General features: G+C 36.5%; 1 protein-coding gene across 1 annotated transcript; it reads left to right on the top strand.

The window, feature by feature from the left end:
- The first annotated feature begins 1,661 nt into the window (after positions 1–1,661).
- Positions 1,662–12,006, top strand: LIN7C (lin-7 homolog C, crumbs cell polarity complex component). Its single transcript, XM_002920430.4, has 5 exons — positions 1,662–1,728; positions 5,069–5,187; positions 5,684–5,755; positions 7,578–7,787; positions 8,520–12,006. The coding sequence occupies exons 1-5, from the start codon at positions 1,692–1,694 to the stop codon at positions 8,673–8,675; spliced, it is 594 nt and encodes a 197-aa protein (XP_002920476.1). The 5' UTR covers positions 1,662–1,691; the 3' UTR covers positions 8,676–12,006.
- Positions 12,007–13,636: the final 1,630 nt, after the last annotated feature.

Genomic DNA, 13,636 nt, shown 5'->3' with positions numbered 1-13,636 from the left:
AACTATAGCCCCTGAGATGAAAAATTAACCATTGGGATTAAGAGAATATTAGATATCAAAAAAGGAAATGGTGAAAAGTTTGAAAAAAAAACAAAATCAAAAGAGCACTAATGAGCTGTAAGACAGTGTCAGACAATGGAATGTACGTGAAAGTGGGGTCATCAAAGGAGAGTTGCTGGAGGATGGGGGAAAAGAAAATATTTGAAGAAATAAGGGCAATGTCTGCATTTGTCTTGTTCCATGTGGCATTCTCAGTGCCTAGCAAGACACCTGGTAGACACTAGACATTTGGCAAACATTTCTTGAAAATATTTGTGGCATAACAGTGAGTAAAAGATAACCGCAGGAGTGCTAGTGCAGGGTATAAGGACTATCAGGGACCCAGGAAGAACACTTTGAAGAGAGGGAAGCTTAGCAGAAGTGGCGCTTCTTCAGCAGTCGGGGATGGGTTCAGTTTGAAGGTGTATATGGTTTGGAGAATTAGAGCAGGTGAACAAGGGCATTCTACATAAGAAAACATAAGTGAAGACTTGGAAGCAAGAATAAGCATGGTTTTGAATATATCACCCCAACTGGAGGGGTGGTTGCACTTGAGGGATAATGAGAAATGAGATTAGATGGATAACTTAGGGGTCAGAGTATGCAAGTCTTTAGAAATAGGAAATGGTGGGGCGGGAGAGAAACCATTTAAAGTTTCTGAACAGAAACCTCTGATGATGTAATCAGGGTTCAAGAGGAAAAGACTATCATGATGACATTCATGTTGCATTAGAAGACATTATGCTTGAATGGAAAGAGTGGGCTGGAGACAACCAGGAAGTTGTTACAACAATCCTGTCATGAAGTGTTGAAAACGTTTTTATGAAAGCACCTAACAGAGTTAACAGCAGAGACTATGGCTTGAATGAATGTCAGTGGGATCTAAATACTGGGCAAATTAATATTTCATTTAAATTAAGTACAAATTTTTTTCTTGGTTCATGAATTTTCAGAAGTAGCCTGAAGAATCTGTAATGTATTAAGAAAATTTGCTTCGTATTTCATTTACGTGATTTTGGATCAGTTTTTAAAAATTGTTCCTTTGTAGTGCACCAAAGTGCCTTGTTCTCTTGCTCACCCAGGTGTTTCATGCTTTTTTGTACTTTCCATCCTTACTCTCAAACAGATTTGCAGGGAAGACTCGTGCCTTGATTTTTAAAATTAAGGCCATGCTGCCACAAAAGGAGAATTTATCCCGGTATACACGTGTCATCGAATCCCAAAGTTTAAGAGTGGAAAAGAGCTCGGAGATAGGACCTTTCATCGCACAGAAAGGGAAACTGAGGCCAAAAGAGACTAAGTAAGCAGTCCAGACTCATACAGCCATTAATGATCAAGCCAGGACAAGAATCCAGGCTTCCACTTGGAGCCAAAGGTTCCAAGAGGGTGGGACAAGGCTTGAATCCGAGGCAGGGAGCAAGAGTCAGGAAACGTCCTTCTTCACCAAGGTCCGCTAACCTCGGGACCGCTCAATATTCTACCCAAGATTAACGCCCGAGATGCCTGAGCCCAGTTGGCCTCCACTACTCTCTGAGCCACCGCTCCTACTCTCGCGATACTGGCAAACCGTCGCCCTCCCAGCTCCCGCTAAGCCCCGCCCTCCACCGCACCCTATCTCGTCATTTCCTGTGGGTCTGCAGGCAAGGGAGAAGATGGCGGCGCTGGGGGAACCTGTGCGGCTGGAGAGGGGTGAGTGCGGCCGAAGCCGAGACCGAGGTGGGCGGAGGGTGTGAAGGAGTGCCGTATTGCCGGAGGGGAGGAGGGGCGACCCAGGCTCCGAGACCCGGATCCAGGCTGCCCCTCACGCCGAAGTCGCTGAGCCTGGCCCCTGGGAGGGCGCTTGTGGTCCCTTGACTGATACTCAGACCCCTGCTCTGTTCACATGGGCTGTGCCAGGGCACAGCACATTTAAACACCACCTGTCCGGGTTTGCGGACACACACCGCACACGCGCTCCTTGGGTGCGCAGAGCACACGCGGCGCCCAGAGACGTGTCAACCCCAGAAGCAAACATCACACGCCCAGTTCGGACCGACTGCACTCACTGCCCTTATTTTTGCACGCACAAATCCGGTGTCCCCGCCTTCACCCACACATCGCAGACATCGCGGACACACACAGCATTTGCCACAGAATCCTTATTTACGCACGACCTCCGTCGTTATTTTCACCACAACCTCACTTGTGTGTGTTTGGGGCTATTTACTGGCTTTGGTGCCCCTCCCAGGTACAGAGAAGGTGCTTTAAAAACCATTCTGCTGATTTGGTCTTGGGAAGAAGATTACATAACTAGTTGGAATAGTGGTAGGTTGTAAAATATTGAACGTATGGTCTTATTCCCTCTTTACTAACCTTAAAATTGGTAACTGGCTGGTTGCTTGTGTTTTAGAGCAGACTGTAAGGAGAGTAAAATCTGTTCTGCTGAGTAACTAGATACGGAAGAGCCAGTGAAAATGTATGGCTGTGCTCCTGTCAGGCTCCTGTTACAGATTTTCAGCGTTCCACTCTTTCCTTCCCCAAACCTTTATTTCAAGCATGCTTTTGACACACCAGTATTAGAAGTTATTGGTAAATCAAAAACAAACCATATTTTGAGTACTAATAGTAAGTGAAATACAGGGTGGTGATTGTAAATACCTTCCAAATATTAACATTTGTGGTTGCAGCCTGAATATTAATTTCTGCCCCAAGAGGAAATATATTTTTGGAATTATTGCATTTAGAGAAACCTCTTTCCTCATTTCCTTCACACAAATGCTCACTTAACATTATTTATTTCTTGTGGTGTTCAGTATTTGTTAGTCTCTTTAGAAATGATATTGTTTCCCTCCAGCCCACCAGACCATTAATTAAAGCATCATTTTTGACAGAGGAGTAGCTACTCTGGGAAGACTTACTAAGTTAGGCCTAAGACTGTGACATCTTCCTCCTGAACACAGTGGCACTGTGCTTTGTAGATGGGAACAAATCTGTTCTTTGTTAACAGGAGTAGGTGTTTTTCTTTGAAAGCCAGTTGTAGGATTCCAACATGTTGGCGGTCTTTTGTATTTTTAAGTGCAGCACAAAGTGTGAAACTTCACCTCTGGCATTTAGTTTTGGTAGTCATGGCTTTGTTTTTTTGCTTTTTCAGAGTTCTATAATAGAATGCTCAGCAGCTTAGCTTAGTAGGATGAATTACTAGTGATTGTCATTTAGCAGGATAAGAAAGATTACATCAGCTGTGTCTTCTTTGGAATTCTGTTTAACAAACTCTATTAACAAACGCTCCCAACAGTCCTACAATATAAAATATAATGCATATGATCAAGATCCTGAGTGTCTTCTAAATAATTAAAACATGATTCAGTGGAATACATTTGAGCATATATTAGGTACAGTTCAGGTTCAGTAAAGAGTTGTTTCAATTTTTTGTTAATTAGAAATATTTTTATAGCTTACATACTGTAACTTTGTAAATTAAAATAACCCATGAACCAACAGTCCCCATTTACTAGTCATTCTAGTGGTGGGATATCAGAATGGGGAAAGTCTGATTCCACTGCATTTGATTAACATCAGTTTGAGCTTTTATTACCTGAAATTGAAGAATCTACTTCTTTTTTCACTACATATATTCCTAGTTTTGCAGTTGCATACACAAAGAAGGCCATATTAATTCTATGAAGATAAAGTTCCAGATTTGTGGTATAATCAAAGTTTGGAGCTTTTTCCTTTTAAAAGGAGGCAAAGAATAATAAAGTAATAAGTACTGTAGCCCCCTGGGGGTACAAAAATAGTTAAGAAAAAAAATATAGGCAGTTACTAACAGTGTTTTAAACGTGACTCTGAGTCTTTTTTTTAATAAAGATTTTATTTTATTTATTTGGGGGGCGGAGCACAGGGCAGGGGGAACGTTGGAGAGGGTAAGACAAAGAGAAAGGGAGAAGCAGACTCCCCCCTGAGTGCGGAGTGTGACCTGAGGCTCATCCCGGGACCCTAAGATCATGACCTGAGCCAGATCATGACCTGAGCCGAAGGCATATGCTCAACCGACTAAGCCACTCAGGTGTCCCAACATGACTTTGAATCTTATAAAATATTTCTTAATTCATGAAACACTCTCACATTTACCCATGAGAATTTCCTAACATGCTTAATATATTTGTGTAAATGTGTACAACCCCTTCATGTTTCTTATGATGAATTGATGTCCAGGTTCATAACATTTATTCTTGCTACATGCCTGACATGTATTTTTTGGTTTAGTTGTCAAGTAATTCTTACAAGGAAGATACTGTTACTTCCCTTTACAGTGGAGAAACTGAGGCACAGACATGAAGTAACTTGCCCAAGATCAGGCAGCTAATATTGAGGCCAGATTGACAAAATTTTTTATTTTTCTATTTTGTAAACATGTATTTGATTAGCTTGTCTTAATTAAAACACTGTGTTAATGATTATGAGCCACAGTTAATTTATACCTTTACACCATTGTTTTAACTGTGTCCCTGCCACTAACTGCATCTGTTATTGAATGGTTCATATCCACATATAAATTGTGGTTTTCTTTGGGAAATGAACAGGGATTTCCCTAGCAAGCTGTTTGCGCCACTGTGTGCTTTGATTACTAATAATGATAGAAAATTTTTTATTGACTAACTAGTTCCAGATAGAACTGTCAGCATTTTGAAGCAATACAGTGTTCACATGTCTGTCACATTTGAAACCGCATCCTTTCCTTTGACATTTAGTATTTTATATTCAGCTTTCCTCCATCTCTCAAAGATACTATTTTCCAGATCTTGTGTGTGTGCAACATTAGGGTCCTAATTACATAAAAATTTAGCCTTCTCAGATTTTGCATTCCCTCCCTCTTTGTGTATTCACATCCTCCCCCCCCCATGCCAAAACACACAAGCTCACGCTTTTATGCTTTTTTTCCCCTCCATATTCTACATTTTCCTGGTTAATCCTTAAGGACTGAATCCTGTTACAAGGCATTTAAAGAGTCTTCAGAGAAAATTATCAGTGTGTGTTTGTTTAACTCTAGATATTTGTAGAGCAATTGAGTTGTTGGAAAAACTGCAAAGGAGTGGAGAGGTACCACCACAGAAACTTCAGGCTTTACAAAGAGTCCTTCAAAGTGAATTCTGCAATGCTGTAAGAGAGGTGAGTAAATGGGATTAAATTTACCAAAAACTTGAGTTAATTAGGTGTAAGATAATACTCTGAAATTTGGGTTCAGAAGTTTTTAAGAAAACAAACTTTAGAAAAATATTAGAACCTATCCATCTCATTTTTTGAAAAAAAAATTTATTGAAGTATAATTAACATACAATGTTATATGAATTTCAGGTGTGCAACATATTGATTCAGCATTTCTGTTCATTATTCAGACTACACAATAAGTGTAGTCACCATATGTCACCAAACACGTTATTACGATACTAAGATGATATTCCCTGTGCTATACTTTTCATGTCCGTATTTATTTTATAACTGGAATTTTGTACATCTTCATCTTTTGGAATTTTTAATAGAAAAACATTTTACCAAGATGGCATAACTTTGCCTAAAACTTGAACACACTCATTAACTTGACTTAGAACTCAAATGTGGTATATTCTGAGTTTTTAAATCATGATGATAACTTTGGGTTTTACAGGTATATGAACATGTCTACGAGACTGTGGACATCAGTAGCAGTCCTGAAGTGAGAGCTAATGCAACTGCAAAGGTAGTTTTTTTTGTTTGTTTGTTTGGTTGGTTGGGTTTTTTTAGTAAAAGAGAATTCATCATAAATGAGAGGTTTAAAATCTGTGATTATTAGATATTTGATAGGCTTATTTTGAAAGCTAACATCTAGTGTCTTTCAAGTCACACTAAACTGTCTCAAATACAGAGAGAAGACATTTTTTATTGGCTTTACAAGAAACATTGTATCATACAGTTTAGATAATGCATTAAAAATACACTTGCACAAATTTAATAATACACATGTAAAACATAGTTATATATATCATTAACTGTGTAAATTTTCATCAAAGTTCTGAGGTATATATTATTATCCTGATTTTATTAGTGAGGTAGCATTAGATTAGGTTACTTTTCTCACACCACACAAACTGGGTACTCTCCAAGGTTGCTCTTTGCTTTTCTCCTTTACTTTAACTCTGCAAATACGAGGTAATGTTATTAGTAAGTTACCTCTTCAGAGCTGCATATGGCAGGTTTTATGCGCTTTTCTGTGCCAGTGTTTTCCTCTGATATTTACAGTATCGACCTCAATGTCTGTCATTCTTGTTAGAATAAAATAATATCAGCATTAGGTGACTCCTGCTAGACTTAGTCATTAGCAGGTAATTTTACCTTGTTTGTTCCTGGTCCATAAAAGGAAATACTGGATTCTTTGTTGAATATGAACACTTAAACATGTGAATATACTTTGGAAGAGCATTAAAAAATGTCTTGTCTCTGTATTTGAGACAGTTTAGTGCAGCTTGAAAGATACTCTGTGTTAGTTTTCAAAATAAGCCTATTATATATCTACCATTTGCTGTAAAAGTGTAGAAACTTGGCTTGAAATTCCTTAGTTTTATGACCTTGATGGCTTACTGAATTTCTGGGCCTTAGTTCTAATATCTGTAAAACAGGGCTTCTTTCAGACCTTGGAACCTAGTGGTGGTATTCAACAAATCTTGATTTCCTTCTTCTCCCTCCTATTTTTGCTCATGCACGCTGATCTATCATGAAAAATGGTACTAGATTACTTTGTTACCTTTAGAAGCAGAACAAAACCAAGAATCTCAGCTTTGTGTTAGAATTAGTGATGGGTATTAATTTGAAAGTTTTAAAGAAATGTGATNCTAGATTACTTTGTTACCTTTAGAAGCAGAACAAAACCAAGAATCTCAGCTTTGTGTTAGAATTAGTGATGGATATTAATTTGAAAGTTTTAAAAAATGTGACGCTATTTCATCTTTTGTTGGGTTTTCGTAGTAACTGGGTAGTTAACTAAAGCAACAAAAAAAATTCACGGTTATATGTACCCTTCTTTTTCTCAATATTGAATTATTTCTTTAATTAGCTATTTAGTATGTAGTACAGATAGTATAGCAGCCCAAACGACTGAGTAAGAACACCTGTCTCCTTACAGGTTATTATGTAGGTAGGTTGTGTCTTGTACAAAGGCTTCTAAAGGAGCCAGGCTATTCAGCCCAAAGCTCAGGGCTGCTGGCATGCTGGGGGAGGAGTTTTCTCTTTAATGTGCACCAGTGCTCATCTGCCAGGCAGGCCTGCTTGCCAGTTGCTGCACAGAAGTTCTGGACGCTGGGTGGGCTGAGTGACCTAACCAATTTTAACGCCTCCTACATAGACCCAGGGTATGCTTTACAGTCATCATCTCTAAAACCCCACGCACTCAGTTTTACCTTCTCCTCCTAACTCCCAGTGAATTTGTGAGCATGCAGACATCAAAAGTAAAGTAGTTATAAATAAGAAACAAAAGAACTGAAACAAATAAAGATCAACATTTTTAAATATGTAAAATTCTCTTTGAGGCTACTGTGGCTGCATTTGCTGCCAGCGAAGGACATTCTCATCCTCGAGTTGTTGAGCTACCAAAAACAGAAGAAGGCCTTGGATTCAATATTATGGGAGGCAAAGAACAAAACTCTCCAATCTATATATCTCGAATAATTCCAGGTGGAATTGCTGATAGACATGGGGGCCTCAAGCGAGGAGATCAGCTCCTTTCTGTTAATGGAGTGGTATGGATGAATTTTATTTCTATTTGTAGTAATGCATTGTAACCACTTGGGGGTGTATTTGAGTTACAAGAACAGAAGATTGGGGGGATCCAAAGAAGCTCTGTAGTTAAGAAATACCTTGGGGGAATCCTGGGCAGTACTATTTAGTACAGTTTAGGACAAATTCTTAAGGCATTTTAGGTATGTTTTGCTTCTTTTCCAATGTAAATTAGCAATGCCTAGTGTGATTTTAATGAAGTGATTTAAGCTCTCTAGTAGTTAAGAAAGTACGTTAAATTAGAAATCTGCCCTGATTTTAGTCTTACAGAGTAGCAGTTGCTTAATTTACTTCTGACTTAGTGAAGTAATGGGGCAAATAGATTGGTATTCGGAGTAATTATTTGGGACTTAAAAACCAGTTTCTGGACTACAAACAGAATATGATTTAGCAGCGGATTTCACACTGATAAAAATGATAAAGCCAGTTTATCTCATNGGGGCAAATAGATTGGTATTCGGAGTAATTATTTGGGACTTAAAAACCAGTTTTTGGACTACAAACAGAATATGATTTAGCAGCGGATTTCACACTGATAAAAATGATAAAGCCAGTTTATCTCATAGGTTTGTAATGTTGAGATGACACAACATTAAAACTTTTTTACTTATATGTATTTTAAACATTTTTGCATTTTGAGTTACCTAACAAAACCCGAATATTAATTGTGTGTGTGTTCATGTCTTTTTTCCTAGAGCGTTGAAGGAGAACATCATGAAAAAGCTGTAGAACTGCTGAAAGCAGCTCAGGGAAAGGTTAAATTAGTCGTACGATACACACCCAAGGTCCTAGAAGAAATGGAGTCACGCTTTGAAAAAATGAGATCAGCAAAACGCAGGCAACAGACCTAATGCAATTCAAAATCAAAACTTTATATTCCATTTTGCTTTTAGCTAGAAAAGTTTTACTTGTGACCTACTGATGGCCGCAGTGCCAGTGATTGTAAAAAAGAAACAAACTTCCCGTGAAATCCTCCTTGCCATTTTATAAACACCTATTTTAACATTGTTTATGGCTCCCGAGATGCATAAACTTTTTTCTGACAAGAAAAAGTGAAAGGTGATGAGGGCAATTCTGTCCTGCTGTTTTTACAGGCCTTTTTCAAATGCAGATTTTGTCATAAAGTTGTTATAGATTTTTAAAAATGCTTTTTTAATATTAAAATGTACTTTTACATTCTTAATCTTTTTTTAGAAAAAAAAAAGTTTTCTTCATTTGGCTGCTTATTTAAAAGTAACAGTTCTCCAATTCTTTTTTTGCTTACTCTATTTTTTTTAACCTGTAAAATTTCTTTATGGTTTTCCAAGAAATTAAACGTAACAGTCTCAGCTACAGCAGTTCGTTACACTACCAGTGTTAACACTACTGCTGCATTTTGTACTTTGAACACACGCATAATATATATAATCAGTGGTAAATCCTAACGCAGCAGAGTGGAAGTTTTTTACTTTTATTTAAACATAACGTATAATGAATATTCATTTATACTGGTTTATAAAAGTTTTTAAACACTGAAACAATCATTGCTAAAATATATATTCTTTCATAATATTTGAGCAGTGAGGCAAGAGGATGTAATTTGGTTGTTGGCATTACTGATTATTCTATTCATATTCGACAATGTATCATAAATTACAAATGCAAAAATAGGTTCAGGTTTCATCTTCTGCAAATTTTTTTAATGCTGTTCATTTTTATTTAAATACATTTCTTATATTTTGGTTTTTCCATTCCTAGAGATGAGCCAGTTAGTTTGTGCCGGTAAATAGCAGAAGCAAAAACAAAAAGGTAATACTTTTAACCTCACTAGCTTCAAGAGTTACACTCTTAACTAGCTCAACTTAAAGAATTGATTTTAAATAGGAAGAAGATATAGAAGGATATACTTACGATACATAGAAATTATGAGGTGATATATTCATAAGAATCTGCAGACTCTTAAGTCAAAATGAGTAGGAACTCATTCATACTGAGATGGTTGAATTTAGAGATGTGATCTTTGATTGAAATGATGGGAATTCTGAGCGATACTTTCATTTGTCCACTGGATGTCACTCTTACTGAAAGGCAGCTACTGGTGTGGGACTATGACTGAGGTCTTTTTCAAGGTGGAAATTTAGGAGTTGAACTTCATTTTCGTCACAACTTATAGGAATATTTGTAGGGTTTTTAAGAATTTTAAGTGACAGATGCTTAAAAGAAGATAATGGGTTGAAATGTATAAGGAATTTATCCTATTTACTGACCCTGTGTAAAAAGTGGGCATTTTGTAACATTCCTTCAGAAGAATTGAAATGTATACCTTTTTCTGCATGTTTGTGAGCACTGTGAGTCTTACAAGATTATTCCAGTTTTCAGTGATTTTTCAGAATAAAAGTCAATCAGCATTGTTATTTATCATTTAGGTATTGAACACTGGATTGCATGGTTGAATGTGTCTTTAGTCCACTACAAAACGTGCTTGTATTGATAGGATCATGTTGTTAAATTGTGTATTTTCAAAATTAATTGATGTCTTTGAAATGTTGAGACCAAAGTAGTGTAGAAGAATTATGGGCTTACTTTAATTTAATTGTAAAATTATTAGAGGTATTTGTTGTAGAGCTTTACATATTAAAGAGAGATATTGGTGCATATAAAAACAGTAATATTATTATGCTCGTATTCTTGCATTACAGGGTAAGTAAATCCTGAAAAATCTTATTTTAGTACAGCTACAGCTGTACTAGCTTTTAAGGGTGTGTCAGCATTTCACTATAAATTATAGCTTCCTGGTTCAGTATCTCAGCTGTTTCAGAACTTTCAGCCAAGTTCAATCTTTTTTGGTGTTGAAACTTAGTAAGTTGAGTAAGCTATTTTTTTTCTTCTGCAGTAATCCGCAATCTGTTCGTTGTGTGGGTTGGCACTTATTTATAATTCTTAAAATAAAGATGGCCTAAAGGGGCCGCGCACAGTAGTTTTGCTTGCTGCTGTTGACATGAGTAGCAGTAGTTTGTTTTCACAGTGTGTCCCAGAATTTTAAATCTTGATCATAGAAAAATACAGTCATTCAGTGGCAGAGATGTACAGTAGTGGTCTAGTATAGTGAGGGAATGAAGGGAATGTCATCTTATAAATAAATGTATGATTCATGAACATTATAAGTATATAATAAGTTTTTGATTTGTACATTACAAACCACCCAATTTCCATCTATTTTCTTGGTATTTCAAAATGGGTGGATTCAGTGATTCTCAGCCTTCAGTGCACATTAGAACACCCTGCAGAGCTTTAAGAAATAGTACTAAGTAGTCCCATTCCATACCAGTTAAGTTCAGAATCTCCGAGGGTGGGGCCAGATACTTAATGTTTTAAGCTTTCCAGGTGGTTCTAAAGGACATCTGGGGTAGAGAACCACTTGCTTTCCCCTTTATAAACTGCTCTAATTACACTGGACTCTGGAAGTGTCAGAATAGCATAACTCAAATTACAGCTACTGTTAAGTAGCTGCAAATACAGTAATTGATTATCTTGCTTGGTAATTTTTTAGGAATAAAAAAAATTTGGCATTCCTTATTTGGGAAGTAATTACAGTTTATCTTTTATCTTTTTTTTTTTTAAATCTGCTAGGAGTTTAAATGTAAAATTTTAATGTCTGTCATCTTTCTGCCCCCTTTGCCTTTAAAACTTAACAAAAGTTTATTAGTTGAGAAAGCATGTTTAAAAACTGCAGATGAGAAATACTGTTATTGATAATTATGTGCTGTCTTCATAAGGCCACTTTCTCCATTAGTATACTAGATTATAATGGCCTGGTTCTTTGGGGTTTGATAATTCAGATGTGTTTTTAAAAAATCATTGTCTTCCTCTACTAAATTTTTTAGTTATTTTGCTCAAGTACTTAAGTAGATTGGCTCAAGTACTTTGTTTACAATTTAAATGGATATTATAGCATTTGATAGAAGAAATGGCTATGGCTTCTCTGAAAAGAATGTCAGCATGACTTGGTGTAGACTTAAAAGAATACATGTTGTGAATATTTTATAATGTGGAATGATCACTGAAATATCCAGGACTCTGGTAATTGTATTTCCTGAATAAATGTATGTTTATGAATTTTCTAACTTACACTTTGTTGTCTCTCCTAACAATCCGGTTTTATACTTTCTGTTGTCCAGAATTCCACTAATAGTGTTTCTTCAATGGTTGTTGTAGTTTTCTGTTAATGGTTAAATAGCGGAGAAAACCAAATTGCTTGCTCATTAATTTTCAAGAACTTCCAAACTAATTTGTACTCGGATATAGTTTTTAAAAAATATCAGCAGACAGTATACTTCTACTTTAATTCTTTAGTTTGAGGCAAAGACAAACCCCAAATGGATTTAGCACTTTTTCAATATATGGCTTCATTTACCAAGTTAATTCTGATTCTGAGGTTTATTTAAAATAAGTTTGTATAATGTTCTTGTTATTTGGATTTGAGGAAAAAAAATTGGTATAACTACACAATAAATGTGTTTCGGAAAGCTCTGTATAAAATAACTTTTAATAAGGTAAAAAGCATAATGTATGGTGGTTACTGGAGTGAAACTTTGAATTCCTATATTTTGTTTTTCCTTTCATAAAATATAACTACAGAAAAAATGCTCTTTTATTATTTTGAGAGAGGCAGTATGGCATGTGATTGACGGCATGGCATCTGAGGGCTGACTACCCTGGTGTGAATCCTAGATCCACCATTACTGTGTAACCTTACATAAGTTACTTCTCTCTGCCTTAGTTCCCCCATCTGTCATGTGTAATAAGAATGCCTATAATGGTCATTATCTGTAAAGCTCTTAGAAAGGTGCCTGGCATAGTGAGTGCTATTTGTGTTTGCTATTATTTGCATATAAAAGCTTCTGGGACCTTATTAGTTGAAGGAAGACATGTGGCCACATAATTAAAATTAAAAAGTTCTTATTTTTGATTCCAAGGAAACAGCCTTTAAGTTACACTTGAAGGGCACCTGGGTGGCTCAGTTGGTTGGGCATCTGCCTTCCACTCAGTCATAATCCTGGCATCTTGGGCTCCAGTCCCACATTGGGCTCCTTGCTCAGTGGGGAGCCTTCTTCTCCCTCTGACCCTCCCCCCTCTCGTGCTTTCTCTCTCTCAAATAAATAAAATATTTAAAAATAAATTTATTAATAAAAATGATACTTGAAAACTTCATAAGGAATAAGATGCCATAAGGAATTTTCAGATTTCTGTCCATTTGGATCAAGCAAACTAAATGGAATTCTAAAATTAGTGGGGTTTTGGGGCTGGAGGATTGAGGCCACATTCAGAATGAAAATCATACTAAGTTCAAGTAAGGGATTTGTTCAATCAGAAAAGCAATTTGTAGGAAGGATATGATCTAGCTCTAGAGACCATGGATTTCTGGAATGGGTGTCATACAAATAAAAGGCATAATTCAGCATCATGAATTTTTAAAATGCATGAAGATGTATCAAGCCACGAGGGGTACAACAAAAAGCATTTATTGTTAGCATTCAGTTTCTTCAAAATATTTGTAAGCCAGAATACCCATTCTTTAAATCTTTCTGGTTTTGTACTTTGTTATTCTCATTTTAATTAATAAAGTGGTGATCCAGTGTTTTATACACTTTCATGGTGGCAGATAACCTCTACCTGATGGAATTTTTAAGATTTACTTTACGATAAGCAAAAGGTAAATTCATACAGAACCCATTTGTAAATTTTATTCCTTAGATTTTAATTGTTTTTTCAAAAGGACAGCGTGCTTTATATGAACAAGATATATGTGAGAGCTCTCCTAATTCTCATCAAC

This window comes from Ailuropoda melanoleuca, chromosome 16 (genome assembly GCF_002007445.2).
Source record: "Ailuropoda melanoleuca isolate Jingjing chromosome 16, ASM200744v2, whole genome shotgun sequence".
In the NCBI taxonomy this organism is placed as follows: Eukaryota; Metazoa; Chordata; class Mammalia; order Carnivora; family Ursidae; genus Ailuropoda; species Ailuropoda melanoleuca.
Note: the sequence above shows the minus strand (reverse complement) of the source record. Positions and strands in the feature narration are given on the sequence as shown.